This window comes from Canis aureus, chromosome X, assembly GCF_053574225.1.
Source record: "Canis aureus isolate CA01 chromosome X, VMU_Caureus_v.1.0, whole genome shotgun sequence".
In the NCBI taxonomy this organism is placed as follows: Eukaryota; Metazoa; Chordata; class Mammalia; order Carnivora; family Canidae; genus Canis; species Canis aureus.
The window spans coordinates 49,392,434-49,411,910 of record NC_135649.1 but is presented as its reverse complement, the minus strand read 5'-3'; the positions used below and the strand labels follow the sequence as shown (position 1 = coordinate 49,411,910).

The following is a 19,477-nucleotide window of genomic DNA, read 5'->3' as shown; positions in this document are numbered from 1 at the left end:
CTAAACTGTGGAAGGAGCCTCAGTGTCCATCAAAAGATGAATAGATATAGAAGATGTGGTTTATGTATACAATGGAATATTACTCAGCCATTAGAAACTACAAATACAAAAAAAAAAAAGAAAAGAAAAGAAAAGAAATGAAACTACAAATACCCACCATTTGCTTTGATGTGGATGGACCTGGAGGGTATTATGCTGAGTGAAATAAGTCAATCAGAGAAGGAGAAACATTATATGGTCTCATTCATTTGGGGAATATAAACAATAGTGACAGGGAATAAAGGGGAAAGGATAAAAAATGAGTGGGAAATATCAGAAAGGGAGACAGAACATGAGAGACTCCTAACTCTGGGAAACAAACTAGGGGTGGGGGAAGGAGAGGTGGGCGGGGGGTGGGGTTGACTGGGTGATGGGCACTGAGGGGGGCACTTGATGGGATGAGCACTGGGTGTTATTCTATATGTTGGCAAATTGAGCACAAATAAAAAAAATAAATCTACAAAAAATAAAAATAAAAATAATAATAAAACATAAAAAAAAAAATCTTTGGGATGCAGCAAAAGTGGTCCTAAGAGGGAAATACATCACCTCCCTCAAAAAACAGGAAAAACCTCAAACACGCAAGCTAATCTCGCACATAAGGAATTGGAGAAAGAACAGTAAATAAAGCCTAAACCAAGAAGAAGAGAGATAATAAAGATTACAGCAGAATTCAATGAAATAGAGTCCAGAAGAACTATAGAACAGATCAACAAAACCAGGAGCTGGTTCTGTGAAAGAATTAATAAGATAGATAAACCCCCAGCCAGCCTTATTAAAAAGAAAAAAGATTCAAATTAATAAAATCACGAATAAAAGAGGAGAGATCACAACCAGTACCAAGGAAATACAAACGATTTCAAAACTGTATTATAAACAACTATATGCTATTTAGACAATCTAGAAGAAATGGATGCCTTTCTGGAAAACCACAAATTACCAAAACTGGAACAGGAAGAAATAGAAAAGCCAAAGAGGCCAATAACCAGAAGGAAATTGAAGCAGTCATCAAAAACCTCCCAAGACACAAAAGTCCAGGGCCAGATGGCTTAGCAGGGGAATTCTATCAAAAAAAGGGATGGAATACTTCCAAACTCGTTCTATGAGGCCAGCATCACCTTAATTCCAAAATCAGACAAAGACCCCATCAAAAAGAAGAACTATAAACCAATATCCCTGATGAACACAGATGGAAACATTTTCAACAAGATACTAGCCAATAGGATCCAACAGTACATTAAGATTATTCACCAGGACCAAGTGGGATTTATCCCCGGGATGCAAGGCTGGTTCAACACTCGTAAAACAACCAACCTGATAGATCACATCAACAAGAGAAAAAACAAGAACCATATGATCCTCTCAATAGATGCAGAGAAAGTATTTGACAAAATACAGCATCCATTCCTGATCAAAACTCTTCAAAGTATAGGGATTGAGGGAATATTCCTCAATATCTTAAAAGCCATATCTGAGGAGCCCACAGCGAATATCATTCTCAATAGGAAAACACTGGGAGCCTTTCACCTAAGATCAGGAACAAGACAGGGATGTCCACTCGCACCACTGCTATTCAACACAGTACTAGAAGGCCTAGCCTCAGCAATCAGACAACAAAAAGAACTAAAGGCATTCAAACTGGCAAAGAAGAAGTCAAACTCTCCCTCTTCACAGACAACATTATACTGTATAGAGAAAACCCAAAAGACTCCACCCCAAGATTGCTAGAACTCATACAGCAATTGTGCAATGTGGTAAGATACAAAATCAATGCCCAGAAGTCAGTGGCATTTCTATACACTAACAATGAGACTGAAGAAAGAGAAATTAAGGAGCCAATCCCTTTTACAATTGCACCCAAAAGCAGAAGATACCTAGGAATAAACCTAACCGAAGTAGTAAAGGATATATACTCTAAAAACTACAGAACACTTCTGAAAGAAATTGAGGAAGACACAAAGAGATGGAAAAAAAAACATTCTATGCTCATGGATTGGAAGAATAAACATTGTGAAAATGTCTATGCTAACCAAGGCGATTTGCACGGTTCAATGCAATCCCTATCAAAATACCATGGACTTTCTTCACAGAGTTGGACCAAGTAATCTTAAGATTTGTATGGAATCAGAAAAGACCCCTAATACCCAGGAGAATATTAAAAAAGAAAACCAATGCCGGGGCATCACAATGCCGGATTTCAAGCTATATTACAAAGCTATGATCATCAAGGCAGTATGGTACTGGCACAAAAACAGACACATAGATCAATGGAACAGAACAGAGAACCCAGAAATGGGCCCTCAACTCTATGTTCAACTAATATTCGGCAAAGCAGGAAGGAGTATCCACTGGAAAAAGGGCACTCTCTTCAATAAATGGCAATGGAAATATTGGACAGCCACATGCAGAAGAATGCACCTAGACCATTCTCTTACACCATACACAAAGATAAACTCACAGTGGTTGAAAGATCTAAATGTGAGATAAGCATCCATCAAAATCCTAAAGGTGAACACAGGCAACACGCTTTTTGAACTTGGCCACAGTAACTTCTTGCAAGCTACATCTATGAAGGCAAAGGAAATAAAAGCAGAAATAAGCTATTGGGACTTAATCAGGATAAAAAGCTGATTTAAAAAAAAGCTTCAAATGACATATCAGATAAAGGGCTTGTATCCAATATCTATAAAGTACTTATTAAACTCAATACCCAAGAAACAGAAAAATCCAGTCAATAAATGAGCAGAAGACATGAACAGAAATTTCACCAAAGAAGACATACACATGGCCAACAAGCTCATGAGAAAATGCTCCGCATCACTTGCCATCAGGGAAATACAAATCAAAACCACAATGAGATACCACCTCACACCAGTGAGAATGGGGAAAATTAATAAGGCAGGAAACAACAAATGTTGGAGTGGATGTGCAGAAGGGGGAAAACTCTTGCACTTTTGGTGGGAATGCAAACTGGTACAGCCACTCTGGAAAACAGTGTGGAGGTTCCTCAAAGAGTTAAAAATAAAGCTACCGTACGACCCAGCAATTGCACTGCTGGGATTTACCCCAAAGATACAGATGTAGTAAAACACCAGGACAACTGCATTCCAATGTTCATAGCAGCAATGTCCACAATAGCCAAACTGTGGAAGGAGACACGATGCCCTTCAACAGATGAATAGAGAAAGAAGATGTGATATATATATACACAATGGTATATTACTCAGCCATCAGAAACGACGAATACCCATCATTTGCTTCAATGTGGATGGAACTGGAGGGTATTATGCTTAGTGAAATATGTGAATCGGAGAAAGACAATCATCATATGGTTTCATCCATATGTGGAATATAAGAAACAGTGAAAGGGATTATAAGGGAAAACGACGGGAACTGAGTGGGAAAAATTAGAGGAGACAAACCATGAGTCTCCTAACTCTGGGAAACAAAGGGTGTAGAAGGGGAAGTGAGTCGGTTTGGGGTAACTGGGTGACGGGTACTGAGGAGGGCACTTGATGGGATGAGTACAGAGTGCTATACTATATGTTGGCAAATTGAATTTAAATTAAAAAAATAAAGATCTACCAAAAACATACCTGAGGGGTATTCCTCAACACTGTCATGGTCATCAAAACAAAGAAATTCTGTGAAACTGCCACATTCAACAGAAGCTAAAGAAGTCATGCCAACAATGTAATGTGGTATCCTAGATTGGGTCCTAGAATAGAAAAAAAAATAGGTTAAAAGTAAGGAAATCTGAATAAAGTATGGACTTCAGTTAACAATAATGTATCCAAAAAAAAAAAAAAACAATAATGTATCCATACTGGTTCATTAATTGTAACAAATATACCATACTAATCTAACACGTTGATAAAAGGGACAACTGTGTAGGGCAGTGGGTAGGTAGATATGGAAACTCTCTGTACTATGCAACTTTCTCATAAACCTAAATTATTCCAAAATATAAGTTTATTTTTTTAAAAAAAATCACAAAACCTGGAGAAAGAAAATCACAAATCCCAGCCTTTATCCTTATTAACTGCACAACCTTGTACAAGTCACTATCCGAGCTTTGGTATCTCTGTTTATAAAAAAAAGATACTCTTTTTTAGGGACATCTGCAAATTAGCAGCCTAGGAAGCTCTGTCCAGGCCCTCCATCCCCCACCCACACTGACATTTTTTTAAAGACTATAGAAGACAGGGAAGATGACAGAGTAGGATGACAGAGTGGGCTCACCTCCTCCCACAGACACACAAGGGCAATGACTTCATGTAGTGTTCAACAGACTCTGAAAACTACCTGACCACTGGAAGAACAGATCCTCCCATAGCCAATGACAAAGAAAAAAGGTCATACTGAGAAGAGTAGAAGGGGCAGAAGCACAGCCAGGAACCAACTGCCTGGCATGGTGACCCATAAGCAGAAGTTATATCACAGGCATGGAGGTCCTCTTCTTTGAGGAGGGGATCAAGACCCACACTGGGCACCCCCAGCCCTGGGGAACTACACCAAAAGGAAGTGCCTCCATTATGTCTTGTCTTTGAAAATCAGCAGGACTCAAAACTGGAATATTTGAAAATCAGCAGGGTTTGACTCCAGGAGAGCCACAGGGCTACAGGAAACTGAGACTTCGCTCTGAAAGGGCTAGTACACTATATCACTCAGTCTAAGACTTAGCACAGAAGCAGCAGTTTGAAAAACACCTATGTTATACATGGAGATTCACTTATTTTAGGTATGTGCTAGAGACACAGGGGTCTACTGGATCTTTCTCCAGGATTAGAAGTGCTGGTAGGCACTGTTTTTTCTTGCCCTCTTTTAGTCAACCTGGCTCAACACTGGTGGATACCAGTTCTGATACTCTCCATCTACCCTGCTAGCACTACTTGCCCTGTCTCAGAGTGCCCCTGCCAACCCACCCGAGCAAGAGCCCCTCCAAAGCAGCTACTGTTTCACCATGCTTGGCAGGCAGCCCCGCCTGGGATAGGTACCCCTACAAAGTGACTCCTGCCCTGGGAAAGGAGGTAGCCAGCCCCATCGACCACCATTCCCACTGGAGCCATTGTGGCCAGCCCATTCAGCCAGATATACCAAGATATGGCTACATCAACAGCATGCCACCAGCATCTACAGCCCAGCCTCTCAGCCAGCTACAGTGGGAACTAATTCTACTTAACAGCGGACCAGCAGCAGGTGTAGATGGCACTCTCAACCAGCTGTGTTAGAAGCTATCCCACCCACCAGAAAGCCAGCAACAGCTATAGTTGAACCAGTCAGCAAGTTGCACCAGGGTCCACCCCTGCCCACCAGTATGTTCACAGCAATAACACTGGTTATTGCTGACAAAAGGGCTGATGGCCAGCCATACCCACAAGTGTACCAGCAGCAGTCATGGCCAAATCACAACAGGAGGACATAGGAACTCACAAAGGGAACACTCCCATAGTGGCTGGTTCTGTTGACCAGGGGAACTACACTACTGGGCACCACAAGATGCCTTCTTCATAAGGCCACTACTTTCAAGAGCAGAAAACATAGGTGACCTACCTAATTCAAAGAAACAAACATGGAGACTCAGACAAAATGAGGAAACAGAAGAATAAGTTCTAAACAAAATAACAAAAAACTTGAGAAAAAGAACTAAATAAAATGGAGGTCAGCAATCTATTTGATAAGGACTTCAAAGTAATGGTCATAAAGAAATTCACCAGATTTGAGAAAATGAACTAAGTGAAAGCATCAATAAAGATATGGAAAAGTATGAAAAAGAACTAATTAGAGCTGAAGAATAAAATAAATGAAGCAAAAATATGCTAGAGAGAATCAAGAGCAGATTAAGAATGCAGAAAACAAGCAATCTGGAAGACAGGGTAGTGGAAAGCACTCAAGCTGAAGAGCAAAAAGGAAAAAAGATTTTTTAAAACTGAGGATAGGTTAAGCCACCTCTGACAAAATATCAAGCATAATAACATTCACATTAGAGAGGTCCCAGAAGGAGATTACAGAGAGAAGGGGGCAGAAAACTTATTTGAAAAAAAAATACCTGAAACTTCCCTAACCTGAGGAAGGAAAAGGACATCCAGGTCCAGCAAGCTCAGAGATCCCCAAACAAGGTGAACCCAAGGAGGTCCACACAAAGATACATCATAATTGAAATGTCAAAAAATTAAAAATAAGAGGAGAATCTTTAGGGGCGCCTGGGTGGCTCAGTTGGTTGGGCATCCGACTCTTGATTTCAGCTCAGATCATGATCTCAGGATTGTGAAACTGAGCCCTGTGTCAGGCTCTACACTCAGTGTGGAGTCTGCTCAGGATTCTCCCTCTCCTCTCTCTCTCAAAAAAATAAATAAAGAGAATCTTTTAAAAACATGAAAAAAAATACTTACGTACAAATGAAACTCCATAACACTATCAGCTGATTTATTAGCAGAAAATCTGTAGGCCAGAAAGGAGTGGCATGTTATATTCACAGCAATGAAAGGAAAATACCTGCCACCAAGAATACTCTACCCAGCAAGTTATCATTCAGAAGTGAACGAGAGTTTCCCAGAAACAAAAGATAGAAGTGCATTACTACTAAAACTGCCTTACAAGAAATGTCAAAGGGAATTTTTGAAAGGGAAAAGAGAAAGCCATAACTAGAAGAAAATCATCAAAGGAAAAAAATTTCACTGGTAAAAGGAAATAAATTTCACTGATAAAAGCAAACCAAGTAAAGGTAGTAAATCAACCACTTAAAATCTAATATGAAGGTTAAAAGACAAAAGTAGTAAAAACAATTTCATGTACAAAAGTTAGCTAAGGGATGCACAAAATAAAAAGACGTAAAATATGACAATGAATACATACAATGTGGAGTGGAGGGCGTAAAACTGTAGTGTCTTAAGAGTGTGTTTGAACTTAAGGGACCATCAACTCAAGACAAATTATTGCCATATACATAGGATGTAACCTATGAACCTCAAGATAACCACAAAAAAAAAAAAAAAAGATAACCACAAACAAAAACCTAAATAGATACAAAAAAAATAAAGAGAATGGAATCAAAGGATAACACTAAAGAAAGTCACCAAATTACAAGTGAACAGAACACAAGATGAAAGGAAAAGTATAAACACAACCAGAAAACAATTAACAAAAATAGCAATATGTACACCTGTCAATAATTACTTTGAATGTTAATCACCTAAATGCTCCAATCAAAAGACAAAAGGTGAACAAATAGATAAAAAAATAAAACCCATCTATATGCTGCTCACTTCAAACCTAAAGATACATACATATAGACTGAAAGTGAAGGAATAGAAAAAGATATTCCACATAAATGAAGGCCAAAAAAAAAAGCTAGGGTAGCAATACTGGTATCAGACAAAAGAGACTTCAAAGACCGTAACAAGAGACAAAAAAGAGTATCACATGATAAAGGGACCAATACAACAAGAAGATATAACAATTATAAACAGAGATGTACCCAACAGAGGAACACCTAAGCATATAAAGCAAATATTAACAGATCTAAAGGGAAGCATTAATAGTAATTCAATAAGAGTAGGGAACAGCCCACACAAGCAATGGATCACCCAGAGAGAAAATCAATAAGAAAATCATGGCTTTGAACAATACACTAGAGCAACTGGATTTAACAGATATATATATATAATGCTTCATCCAAAAATAGCAAAATACACATTCAAGTGCACATGAACATTCCCAAGCATAAATCACGTCATAGGCAACAAAACAAGTCTCAATAAATTTATGACAACTGAAATCATATCAAGTATCTTTTCACACTACAATAGTATGAAATCAGAAAAAAATTACCAAGAAAAAATGGGAAAAACACAAACACATGGAGGCTAAACAACATGCTACTAAACAACCAGTGGTCAACTACAAAATCAAAGAAGAAATTAAACATTCATGGAGACAAATGAAAACGGAAACACAACTGTTCAAAATCTTTGGTACACAGCCCAGTTTCAAGAGGAAAGTTTACAGAAATATAGGACTACCTCAATATGAAAAATCTCCAACAATCTAACCTTACACCTAATAGAACTAGAAAAGGAAAAAAAAGCCCAAAGTTAGCAGAAAGAAGGAAAAAATAAAGATCAGAGCAAAAATAGAGTTGATCTTTCAACAACATGGGTTTAGAACTGTGCAGGGCTACCAACATATTTTATTTTATAAAGTACAGGGCTGTAAATGTATTTTCTCTTCCTTATAACTTTTTTTTCTTGTAACTTTCTTAATAACATTTTCCCTTCTTTAGCTTACCTTTAAGACTAGAACACATACATACAAAACATGTGTTATTCAGTTTGGGAAGGGGTGGGGCAAGAGGGTGGAGAAGTACAGTCCCCAAATCACCTGTCCCCAACAACTTACCTAGATAACTTTCAAATCATCTTGAAAACCTACGAATTCGGTCTGAGATTTAAAGAGAACAGCTGGAATGCTACAGTGAGAAGAGTTCACGCTTCTATTAAGGTAGGAAGACAGGAAAAAAATAATAAAGAAATAAAAAAGCATCCAAGGGGGAGCCCCACCCCCCCAGGAGCCGGGCTAAGGCCAGGAGGCCAGTGCCCCCAGGACACGAGAGCCCACCGTGGAGAAGCAGGAGCTTTACCTATCTTCCCCAAGGGAAAAGCACTCGGAGGGAGTCCGAGCAGGATCCCAGGAGGGATGGGGATGCCCTCAGGCTCCTAGGGGCACTAACAGAGGACCTGCGCCCTAGGAGAGAGCACACCACACACCACGCAGCCGAGCTCCCTAAAGGGCTACAGCGCACGCTCCGCGGCCCCGGGAGCAGCTCCACCAGCGGCTGGGCCAGCTCCGTGCGGAGGGGGCTGCGGGGCCAGGGAGCACGATTCCCATGGTGCAGGCCCCAGAGCCCAGGGCGCCAGTGGCCACAGCCCAAGATCCTGCACTCTCCCCAGGACAGAAAGAGGCCGGGAGGGCCCAGAACAGCAAGGACGCTCCTGCTGCCGGGTGCCCCCGAGCTGTGCAGATCGGCGCCCCACCCCTGGAGCATCCAGGCCCCTGTGAACAGTAGTTACTGTGGAAGCTAACTCCAGAGCTGGACAGCTGGCCGCCACCACTATTGTTGTTCCTCCTGGTGTCACCTTGTACCTGGGACTGAGCAGGGGACTCACAGGATAAACAGCTCCCACTGAACCATGCACCTGGCAGGGGGCTGGGCAGCTCCCCCAGGTGCACACACCTGAGAATCAGCACAGTAGGCCCCTCCCCCAGGGAAGGAGGAGGCCCTCTTCCAGACCAGCTGGAAGGACAGGGGAAATGCAAGTTATTGACCAAGCAGCACTGGAAAGTTCCAGGGAAAAGTCGAGGGATTTACAATATATAGAATTAGAGGATACTCCCCCTTGTTTTTTTTTTCTGTTTGTTCCCCCTCCCCCTTTTCTCTTTTTTTTCTCTCTTTTTCTCGTTTTTCCGGTACAACTTGTTTTTGGCCACTCTGCACTGAACAAAATGACTAGAAGGAAAAACTCACCTCAAAAGAAAGAATCAGAAACAGTCCTCTCTCCCACAGAGTTATAAAATTTGGATTAAAATTCAATGTCAGAAAGCCAATTCAGAAGCACAGTTATAAAGCTACTGGTGGCTCTGGAAAAAAGCATAAAGGACTCAAGAGACTTCATGACTGCAGAATTTAGATCTAATCAGGCAGAAATTAAGAATCAATTAAATGAGATGCAATCCAAACTGGAGGTCCTCACGACGAGGGCTAACAAGGTAGAAGAATGAGTAAGTGACATAGAAGACAAGTTGATGGCAAGGAGAGAAACTGAGGAAAAAAGAGAAAAACAATTAAAAGAGCATGAGGATAGGTTAAGGGAAATAAATGACAGCCTCAGAAGGAAAAATCTATGTTTAATTGGGGTTCCCGAGGGCGCCTAAAGGGACAGAGGTCCAGAATATGGATTTGAACAAATCATAGCTGAGAACTTTCCTAACTTGGGAAGAGAAACAGGCATTCAGATCCAGGAGACAGAGAGATTCCCCCCCACCAAAATCAATAAAAACCACTCAACACCTCAACATTTAATAGTGAAACTTGCAAATTCCAATGATAAAGAGAAGATCCTTAAAGCAGCAAGAGACAAGAAATCCCTAACTTTTATGGGGAGAAGCATTAGGATAACAGCAGACCTCTCCACAGAGACCTGGCAGGCCAGAAAGGGCTGGCAGGATATATGCAGGGTCCTAAACAACAAGAACATGCAGCCAAGAATTTAACAAAAATACATTTGACAAAATACAGCACCCATTCCTGATCAAAACTCTTCAGAGTGTAGGGATAGAGGGAACATTCCTCAGCATCTTAAAAGCCATCTACGAAAAGCCCACAGCAAATATCATTCTCAATGGGGTAACACTGGGAGCCTTTCCCCCTAAGATCAGGAACAAGACAGGGATGTCCACTCTCACCACTGTTATTCAACATAGTACTAGAAGTCCTAGCCTCAGAAATCAGGCAACAAAAAGAAATAAAAGGCATTCAAATTAGCAAAGAAGAAGTCAAACTCTCCCTTTTCACAGATAACATGATACTGTATGTAGAAAACCCAAAAGACTCCACCCCAAGATTGCTAGAACTCATACAGCAATTTGGCAGTGTGGTAGAATACAAAGTCAATGCCCAGAAATCAGTGGCAATTCTATACACTAACAATGAGACTGAAGAAAGAGAAATTCAGGAGTCAGTCCCATTTACAATTGCACCCAAAAGCATAAGATACCTAGGAATAAACCTAACCAAAGAGGTAAAGGATCTATACCCTAAAAACTACAGAACACTTCTGAAAGAAATTGAGGAAGACACAAAGAGATGGAAAAATATTCCATGCTCATGGATTGGCAGAATTAATATTGTGAAAATGTCAATGTTACCCAGGGCAATTTACACGTTTAATGCAATCCCTATCAAAATACCATGGACTTTCTTCAGAGAGTTGGAACAAATAATCTTAACATTTGTGTGGAAGCAGAAAAGACCTTGAATAGCCAAGGGAATACTGAAAAAGAAAACCATAGCCGGGGGCATCACAATGACAGATTTCAGGCTGTACTACAAAGCTGTGGTCATCAAGACAGTGTGGTACTGGCACAAAAACAGACACATAGATCAATGGAACAGAATAGACATTCCAGAAGTGGACCCTCAACTTTATGGGCAACTAATATTCGACAAAGCAGGAAAGACTATCCACTGGAAAAAAGACAGTCTCAAAAAAAAAAAAAAACACAGTCTCTTCAATAAATGGTGCTGGGAAAATTGGACATCCACATGCAGAAGAATGAAACTAGACCACTCTCTTGCACCATACAGAAAGATAAACTCAAAATGGATGAAAGATCTAAATGTGAGACAGGATTCCATCAAAATCCTAGAGGAGAACACAGGCGACACCCTTTTTGAACTTGGCCACAGCAACTTCTTACAAGATACATCTATAAAGGCAAGGGAAACCAAAGGAAAAAATGAATTATTGGGACTTAAGATAAAAAGCTTCTGCGCAGCAAAAGAAACAGTCAACAAAACTAAAAGACAACCTACAGAATGGGAGAAGATATTTGCAAATGACCTATCAGATAAAGGGCTAGTATGCAAGATCTATAAAGAACTTATTAAACTCAAGCCAAGAAACAAACAATCCAATCATGAAATGGGCAAATTTCACCAAAGCAGACATAGACATGGCCAACAAGCATATGAAAAAATTCTCTGCATCACTGGCCATCAGGGAAATACAAATCAAAACCACAATGAGATACCACCTCACACCAGTAAGAATGGTGAAAATTAACAAGACAGGAAACCACAAACGTTGGAGAGGATGTGGAGAAAGGGGAACCCTCTTGCACTGTTGGTGGGAATGTGAACTGGTACAGCCACTCTGGAAAACTGTGTGGAGGTTCCTCAGAGAGTTAAAAATAGATCTGCCCTACCACCCAGCAATTGCACTGCTGGGGATTTACCCCAAAGATACAGATGCAGTGAAACGCCGGGACACCTGCACCCCGATGTTTATAGCAGCAATGTCTACCACAGCCAAACTGTGGAAGGAGTCTCGGTGTTCATCGAAACATGAATGGGTAAAGAAGATGTAGTATATGTATACAATGGAATATTACTCAGCCATTAGAAATAACAAATACCCACCATTTTCCCAACCTAGATGGAATTGGACGGTATTATGCTTAATGAAATAAGTCAATCAGAAAAGGACCAACATTATATGGTCTCATTCTTTTGGGGAATATAAAAATAGTGAAAGGGAATAAAGAGGAAAGGAGAGAAAAAGAGTGGGAAATATCAGTGAAGGTGACAGAACATGAGAGACTCATAACTCTGGGAAATGAACAGGGGTAGTAGAAGGGGAGGCGGGCTGATGTTGGGGTGACTGGGTGATGGGCACTGAGGGGGGCACTTGATAGAATGAGCACTGGGTGTTATGCTATATGTTGGCAATCAAACTCCAATAAAAAATATTTTTTGTTTATAAAAATATATATTTTTTGTTTAAAAAAAAGAAAACAATGTGAAAAAGAAATCAGTTGTTTGTACCTCAGTAAAGGCTTCCAGTTAACAGTAGGCTATTAGTAGTTAAGTCATGCAGGAGTCAAAGTTGTATGCAGATTTTTGACACAGAGTTTGGGGCCCCTAGCCCCTACACTGTTGAAGGTTCAACTGTAAACGAAATATAGGTCAAAAGTCAATTGACATTATAAGGAAACTTACTGCTGGTTCCTTGAAAAGATAAATACAGTTGATAAACCTTTAACCAGACTCATCAAGAAAAAGACAAAGAAAACTCAAATGATATCAGAAATGAAAGAGAAGTTACAACCCACACCAGAGAAATACAAATGATTATGAGATTACTACAAAAAATTATGTCAACTGGACAACCCACAAAAAATAGATAAATTCCTAGAAATATATACTCTTCCAAAACTGAATCAGAAAGAAATAGAAAATCTGAACAAACCAATTACTAATAACAATATTGAATTAGTAATAAAAAAAAAATCCCAGCGAACAAGTCTATGACCAGATGCTTCACAGGTGGATTCTACCAAACATTTACAGAAGAGTTAATAACTATCCTTTTCAGGAGCACCTGGGTGGCTCAGTCAGTTTAAGTGCCTGCCTTTGGCTTGGGTCATGATCCCAGGGTCCTAGGATTGAGTTCCCCCATCAGGCTCCCGGGAGAGCGCCTGCTTCTCCCTCTGCCTATGTCTCTGCCTCTTTCTGCATCTCTCATGAATAAATAAATAAAATCTTTTAAAAAATAACTATCCTTTCCAAACTATTCCAAAAAATATAAGAGGAAGGAGTATATTCAAATTCATTGTACAAGGCCAGCATTGCCCTAATACCAAAACCAGACAAAGACACTACAAAAAAATTTACAGATCAGTATCTCTGATGGACAAAGATGCAAGAATCCTGAAAAAGGTATTAGCAAATAAAATTCAACAATATATTAAATGGTTCATGCACCATGTACAAAAGGGATTTATCCTAGGGATGCAAGAATGGTTCAATACCTGCAAACCAATCAATGTGACACTCCGTATTAACAATATAAAGGATAAAGATCATGTGATCATCTCAATAGATGCAGAAAAAGCATCTGATAAAATTCAATATCCATTCAGAATAAAAACTCTTGGGCAGCCCACATGGCTCAGCAGTTTAGTGCCACCTTCAGCTCAGGGTGTGACCCTGGAGAACCAGGGATCGAGTCCCACATCAGGCTCCCTGCGTGCAGCCTACTTCTCCCTCTGCCTGTGTCTCTGCCTCTCTTTCTCTGTGTACTCACTCTCATGAATAAATAAATAAAATCTTAAAAAAAGAATAAAAACTCTTATAAAAGAGGGTTAGGGGGAATACACCTCAACATAATAAAGACATTATGTGACAATCCCACAGATAGCAACATAATCAATCATAAAAAGCTTTTCCACTAATATCAGGAACAGGAAAAGGATTTCCACTTTCATCCTTTTTACTCAACATAGTACTGAAGTCCTAGACACAGCAATCATACAAAAGAAAAGGATAAAAGGCATCCAAATTGGTAAGGAAGAAGTAAAACCATCACTATTTGCAGATTGCCTGATACTATATATAGAAAAACCCTAAAGATTCCAGCAAAAAAACTATTATGTAATAAAGGAATTCAATAAAGTTGCAGGATACAAAAATATAAATAAATGTGTTATTTCTATATACTACTAATCGAGTAGCAGAAAGAAAAATTGAGAAAACAATCCAATTTAAAATTGTATCAATAGGGCAGCCCGGGTGGCTCAGCGGCTTAGCGCCGCCTTCAGCCCAGGGCGTGATCCTGGGGTCCCGGGATCGAGTCCCACATCGGGCTCCCTGCATGGAGCCTGCTTCTCCCTCTGCCTGTGTCTCTGCCTCTCTCTCTCTCTGTGCTTCTCATTAATAAATAAATAAAATCTTTAAAAAAATGAAATGAAATGAAATTGTTTAAATAAGAATAAAATATCTATGAATAAACTTAACCAAGGAAGACCTATACTCAGAAAACTATAAAATGCTGATGAAAGAAACTGAAGACTACACAAAGAAACAGAAAGACATCTGATGCTCATGGATTGGGAGAAATAATATTGTTAAAATGCTCAAATTACCCAAAGCAATCTACAGATTTAACACAATTCTTGCCAGGACGCCTGGGTGGCTCAGTAGTTGAAGAGTGTCTGCCTTCAGCTCAGGATGTGATCCTCATTCCAGGGATCCAGTCCCACATCATGCTCCCTGAGGGGAGCCTACTTCTCCCTCTGCCTATGTCTTTGCCTCTCTCTCTCTGTATGTCTCTCATGAATGAAAAAAATAAAATCTTTATAAAATAAATAATTATTTAATTAAAATAATGCAATTCTTGTCAAAATACCAACATTTTTCACATAACTAAAACAAATTATACTAAAATTTGTATGGGAACGTAAAAGACCCCAAAAAGCAAAAACGATCTTCAAAAAGAAGAAAAAAGCTGGAGATAAAACAATCGCAGATTTTAAGGTATACTACAAAGCTGTAATAATCAAAACAGCATGATACTGTCACAAAATATATATAGATTAATGGAACAGAATAAAAAACCCAGAAATAAACCCATGCTTATATGGTCAAATTAATCTAGGACAAAGGAGACAAGGATATACCATTTGTCTCTTCAACAAATGGTGTTGGGAAAACTAGACAGCTATGTGCAAAGGAATGAAACTGGGCCACTTTTTAATGCCATTCACACACACACAAAAACTCAAAATGGATTAAACACCTAAATGTGAGACTCGAAACCATAAAACTCCTAGAGGAAAATATAGGTAGTAATTTCTTTGACATCAGTTGTAGCAACATTTTTCAAGATATGCTTCCTCCAGCAAGGGAATCAAAAGCAAAATTAAACTACTGGGACTACAAAAAAAGAAAAAACTTTTGTACAGTGAAGGAAACCATCAAAAAGCTTCTAAACAACAAAAGAAACAAACAAAACGAAAAGGCCACCTACTGAAAGGGAGAAAATACTTGCAAATGACATATCTAATAAGTAGTTAATATTCAAAATATATAAAGAACTTATATAATTCAACACCACAAAAAAGAATCCAATTTAAAAATGGGCAGAAGACATGAACAGTTTTCTAAAGAAGACATATAAATGGACAAAAGACACATGAAAAGATGTTCAATATCCATTTTCATCAGAGAAATGCAAATCAAAACCACAATGAGATACCACCTCATACCTATCAGAATGGCTAAAATAAAAATAAAAAAATAACAAGTTTTAGCAAGAATGTGGGAAAAAAGGAACTCTTATGCATTACTGGTGGTAATGGAAACTGGTGAAACCACTGTGGAAAGCAGTATGAAGGTTCCTCACAAATTAAAAACAGAATTACCATGTATCCAGTAATTCTACTACTGGGTATTTACCCAAACAAAAGAAAAACTCTAAATTGAAAAGATATATGCACCCTTATGTTTACTGTAGCATTATTTACAATAGCTAAGATATGGATGCAATCCAAGTGTTCATTCATAGTTGAGTGAAGAACATATGGTATATATACAAACACATAAACATACACATACACATACACACACTCTCTCTGAAATATTACTCATCCATAAAAAAGAATGAGATTTTTGCCATTTGCAACATGGATAAACCTACAGAGTATAAAGCTAAATTTAAAAAGTCCATCAGAAAGACAAATACCATACGATTTCACTCATATGTGGAATTTAAGACATAAAACAAAGGAACAAAAAAGACAATAAAAAAGATTCTTAAATACAGAAAAACTGGTCGTTGCTTGAAATAAATGAGATCAAGAGTACACTTATCTTGATGACCAGAGTAACATACAGAATTATTCATTATATTATATTCCTGAAACTCATATATATAACACTGAATGTTAACTTTACTTAAATACAGACATTTTTAAAGAGTAAATTTAATAAAGGAGATGCCTTTAGTGCTAAAAACTAAAAAAGGTTGCTGAAAGAAATTAAGGAATACACAAAATAAATGGAAAGATGGCATCCCATGTTCATGAGTTGGAAGATTCAATATTGGTACGATGTTAATGCCACTGAAAGCAATCTACAAATTCAAAGCAATCCCTATTAAAATCCCAATGACCGTTTTCAGAAATACAAAAATCCAACCTAAAATCCATATGAAATCTCAAGGGATTCTGAATAGTCAGAATAATCTTGAAAAAAAAAAAAGTTGGAGGTCTCACACTTCCACATTTCAAAACTTACTAAAAGCTACAATAATCAAAATGGCATGGTACTGGCATAAAGACAGACATGCAGATCAATGAAATAGCCCAGAAATAAACCCTCACATTTATGTTCAAATGATTTTTCAACAAGGGTGCCAAGACCATTCGGGGGGGGGGGGGCGGGGGCGGAGAAAAACATTCTCTCCAACAAATGGTGCTGGGACGACTGGATATCCACATGCAAAAGGATGAAGTTGGACCCTTACCTGAACCATATATAAAATTATCACAAATTATCAAAGACTTATATGTAAGAGCTAAACCTATGAAACTCTTAGAAGAAAACATAGGAGAGAAGTTTCATTACACTAGATTTGACCAAGATTTCTTGGATATAACACCAAATACACAGGCAACAAATAAAATATACATAAGTTCGATTCTATCAAAGTTAAAACCTTTTGTGCATCAAAGGACACTGTCAACAGTGAAAAGGCTACACATAGAATGGGAAAAAGTATTTGCAAATTATGTATCTGATGAGGGATTAGTATCCAGGATTTAAAGAAAAAAAAAAGACTCCTACAACAACAAAAAACAATCCCATTAAAAAATAGAAAAGGGGGCAGCCCAGGTGGCTTAGCGGTTTAGCACCACCTTCAGGCCAGGGTGTGATCCTGGAGACCTGGGATCGAGTCCTATGTCGGGCTTCCTGCATGGAGCCTGCTTCAACCTCTGCCTGTGTCTCTGCCTCTCTCTCTATTTCTCTCATGAATAAATAAATAAAATCTTTAAAAAAAATAGAAAAGGACTTAAACAGACATTACTCCAGAAAAGATATACAAGTGGCCAACGGCAGATGAAAACATGTTCAACCTCACTCATCATAGAAAATACATATATGGGTCTCTGCACCTGGCTCTCCATTTAGAACTCCTAAAACCCTTATAATTTCTAAGTGATAAGAGCATTAGTTGTGTCTCTTATTCTAATATTTGGTACTTGACCCTGTCCCTGATACAGGGCTCCTAAATCCCTTGTAAATTCCTAAGTGATAACAGCATTAGGAGTATTGTTTGCCCTAACGAGGCAACTCTGGGTGGATTCCTAGATGGGGGCTGGTCACCAAATAACTAAGCCATAATAAGATGTTGGAATTTTCAGCCCCACCCTTCGTCCGCCAGAGAGGGAAGTAAGTAAGGTTGGAAATGGAGTTAACGACTGATCTTGCCTAAGTGATGAAGCCTCCATAAAAATCCCAAAAGTAGGTAGGGAGACTCACAGAGCCTCCAGGTAGGTGAACACATCCGTGTACCAGGGTGCCACATCCCAACGCCATAAGGACAGAAGCTCTTGCACTCAGGACCGTCAGAGCTCACCTTATGTATCTCTTCATTTGGCTATTCACCTGTATCCTTTATCATATCCTTTAAGAAACTGGTAAATATTAGTACCTCTTTTCCTGAGGTCTGTGAGCTACAGTAGCAAATTAACTGAACCGAAGGTTATAACCAATCAGTGAGAAGCACAGGTGACAACCTAAACTTGCAATTGGCATCTGACGTGGGGTGGGGGCAGTCTTGTAGGATCTGTGGGATCTGACACTCTCTCCAGGTGTCAGAATTGAGTTAAATTATAGGACACCCATTTGGTATTGCAGAAAATTGCTTGTTGTGGGGGAAAAAAACCCACGTATTTGGTCACCAGAAATGTCAAAATTAAAGTGTTCCATTTGAAAGCAAAGGAAACACACAGGAGATAACAGTAGGTTTCCCAATATAGTAGTGAAAAGCAAATCAAAACCACAATGGAATACCACTTCACACCTATTAGGGTGGCTATCATTCCAAAAACAAAAAAGTAAATAAGAAATGTTGGTAAGGATGAAATGGGAACCCCTGTGCACTTCTGATGGAAATGTAAAATGATGTAGCCACTGTGGAAAATGGTACAGTGGTTCCTCAAAAAATTATACAAAAAAATTACCATATGATCTAACAATTACACTTCTGGATATATATGCAAAAGAATTCAAAGCAGGAACTCAAACAGGTATTTGTACTCCCATATTCATAGCAATATTATTCACAATAGCCAAAAGGTGGAAGCAGCGTAAGTGTCCATAACAGATGAGTGCATAAACAAATTTTGGTGTGTACATACAATGGAATATTATTCAGTCTTAAAAAGGAAGGAAATTCTAACACATACTACAACATAGATGAACCTTAGAAGACACTATGCTAAGTAAAATAAACCAGTCACAAAAGTAAACATAGAGTGAAGATTCCACTTACGTGAGGTACCTAAAATAGTCAAATTCATAGACGCAGAAAGTAACACGGTGGTTGCCAGGGGCTGGTGGGAGGGGATGATGGAAGATTAAAGTTTAATGGGTATGGAGTTTCCATTTGGAAAAATAAAGAAGTTCTAGAAATAGGATAGTGATGATGGCTGCACAATATGAATATACTTAATGGCACTGAATTGTACATTAAAAATTGTTAAAATGGCAAATCTTATTATGCATACTTTGCTATAATAAAAAAATATGCAGCACACTAAAATAATCTGCCAGGTTTTGTGAGACTGAAGATCTATGTAGAAAAGCTTGGTAATTTGT

At 38.8% G+C, this 19,477-nt stretch overlaps 1 protein-coding gene across 27 annotated transcripts in view; it reads right to left on the bottom strand.

Moving 5' to 3' along the window:
• LOC144308451 (uncharacterized) overlaps window positions 1-19,477 on the bottom strand; it is a 54,143-nt gene that overhangs the window by 32,036 nt on the left and 2,630 nt on the right. For 14 of the 27 annotated variants that reach the window (XR_013374919.1, XM_077888948.1, XM_077888947.1 and 11 more), the window contains exons 3-4: window positions 6,432-6,480; window positions 3,636-3,757 (exon numbers count right to left, since the gene is read on the bottom strand). Coding sequence is in view for 18 of the 27 variants with exons in the window: in XM_077888948.1 (XP_077745074.1) it covers window positions 3,636-3,757; window positions 6,432-6,480 (171 nt within the window). In the remaining 9 variants the exon portion in view is untranslated. Of the gene's footprint in view, window positions 1-3,635; window positions 3,758-6,431; window positions 6,481-8,436; window positions 10,521-12,640; window positions 12,764-19,151; window positions 19,213-19,477 lie in introns of those variants that run through there. The other 13 variants (XR_013374917.1, XR_013374913.1, XR_013374915.1 and 10 more) reach the window with 7 other exon arrangements.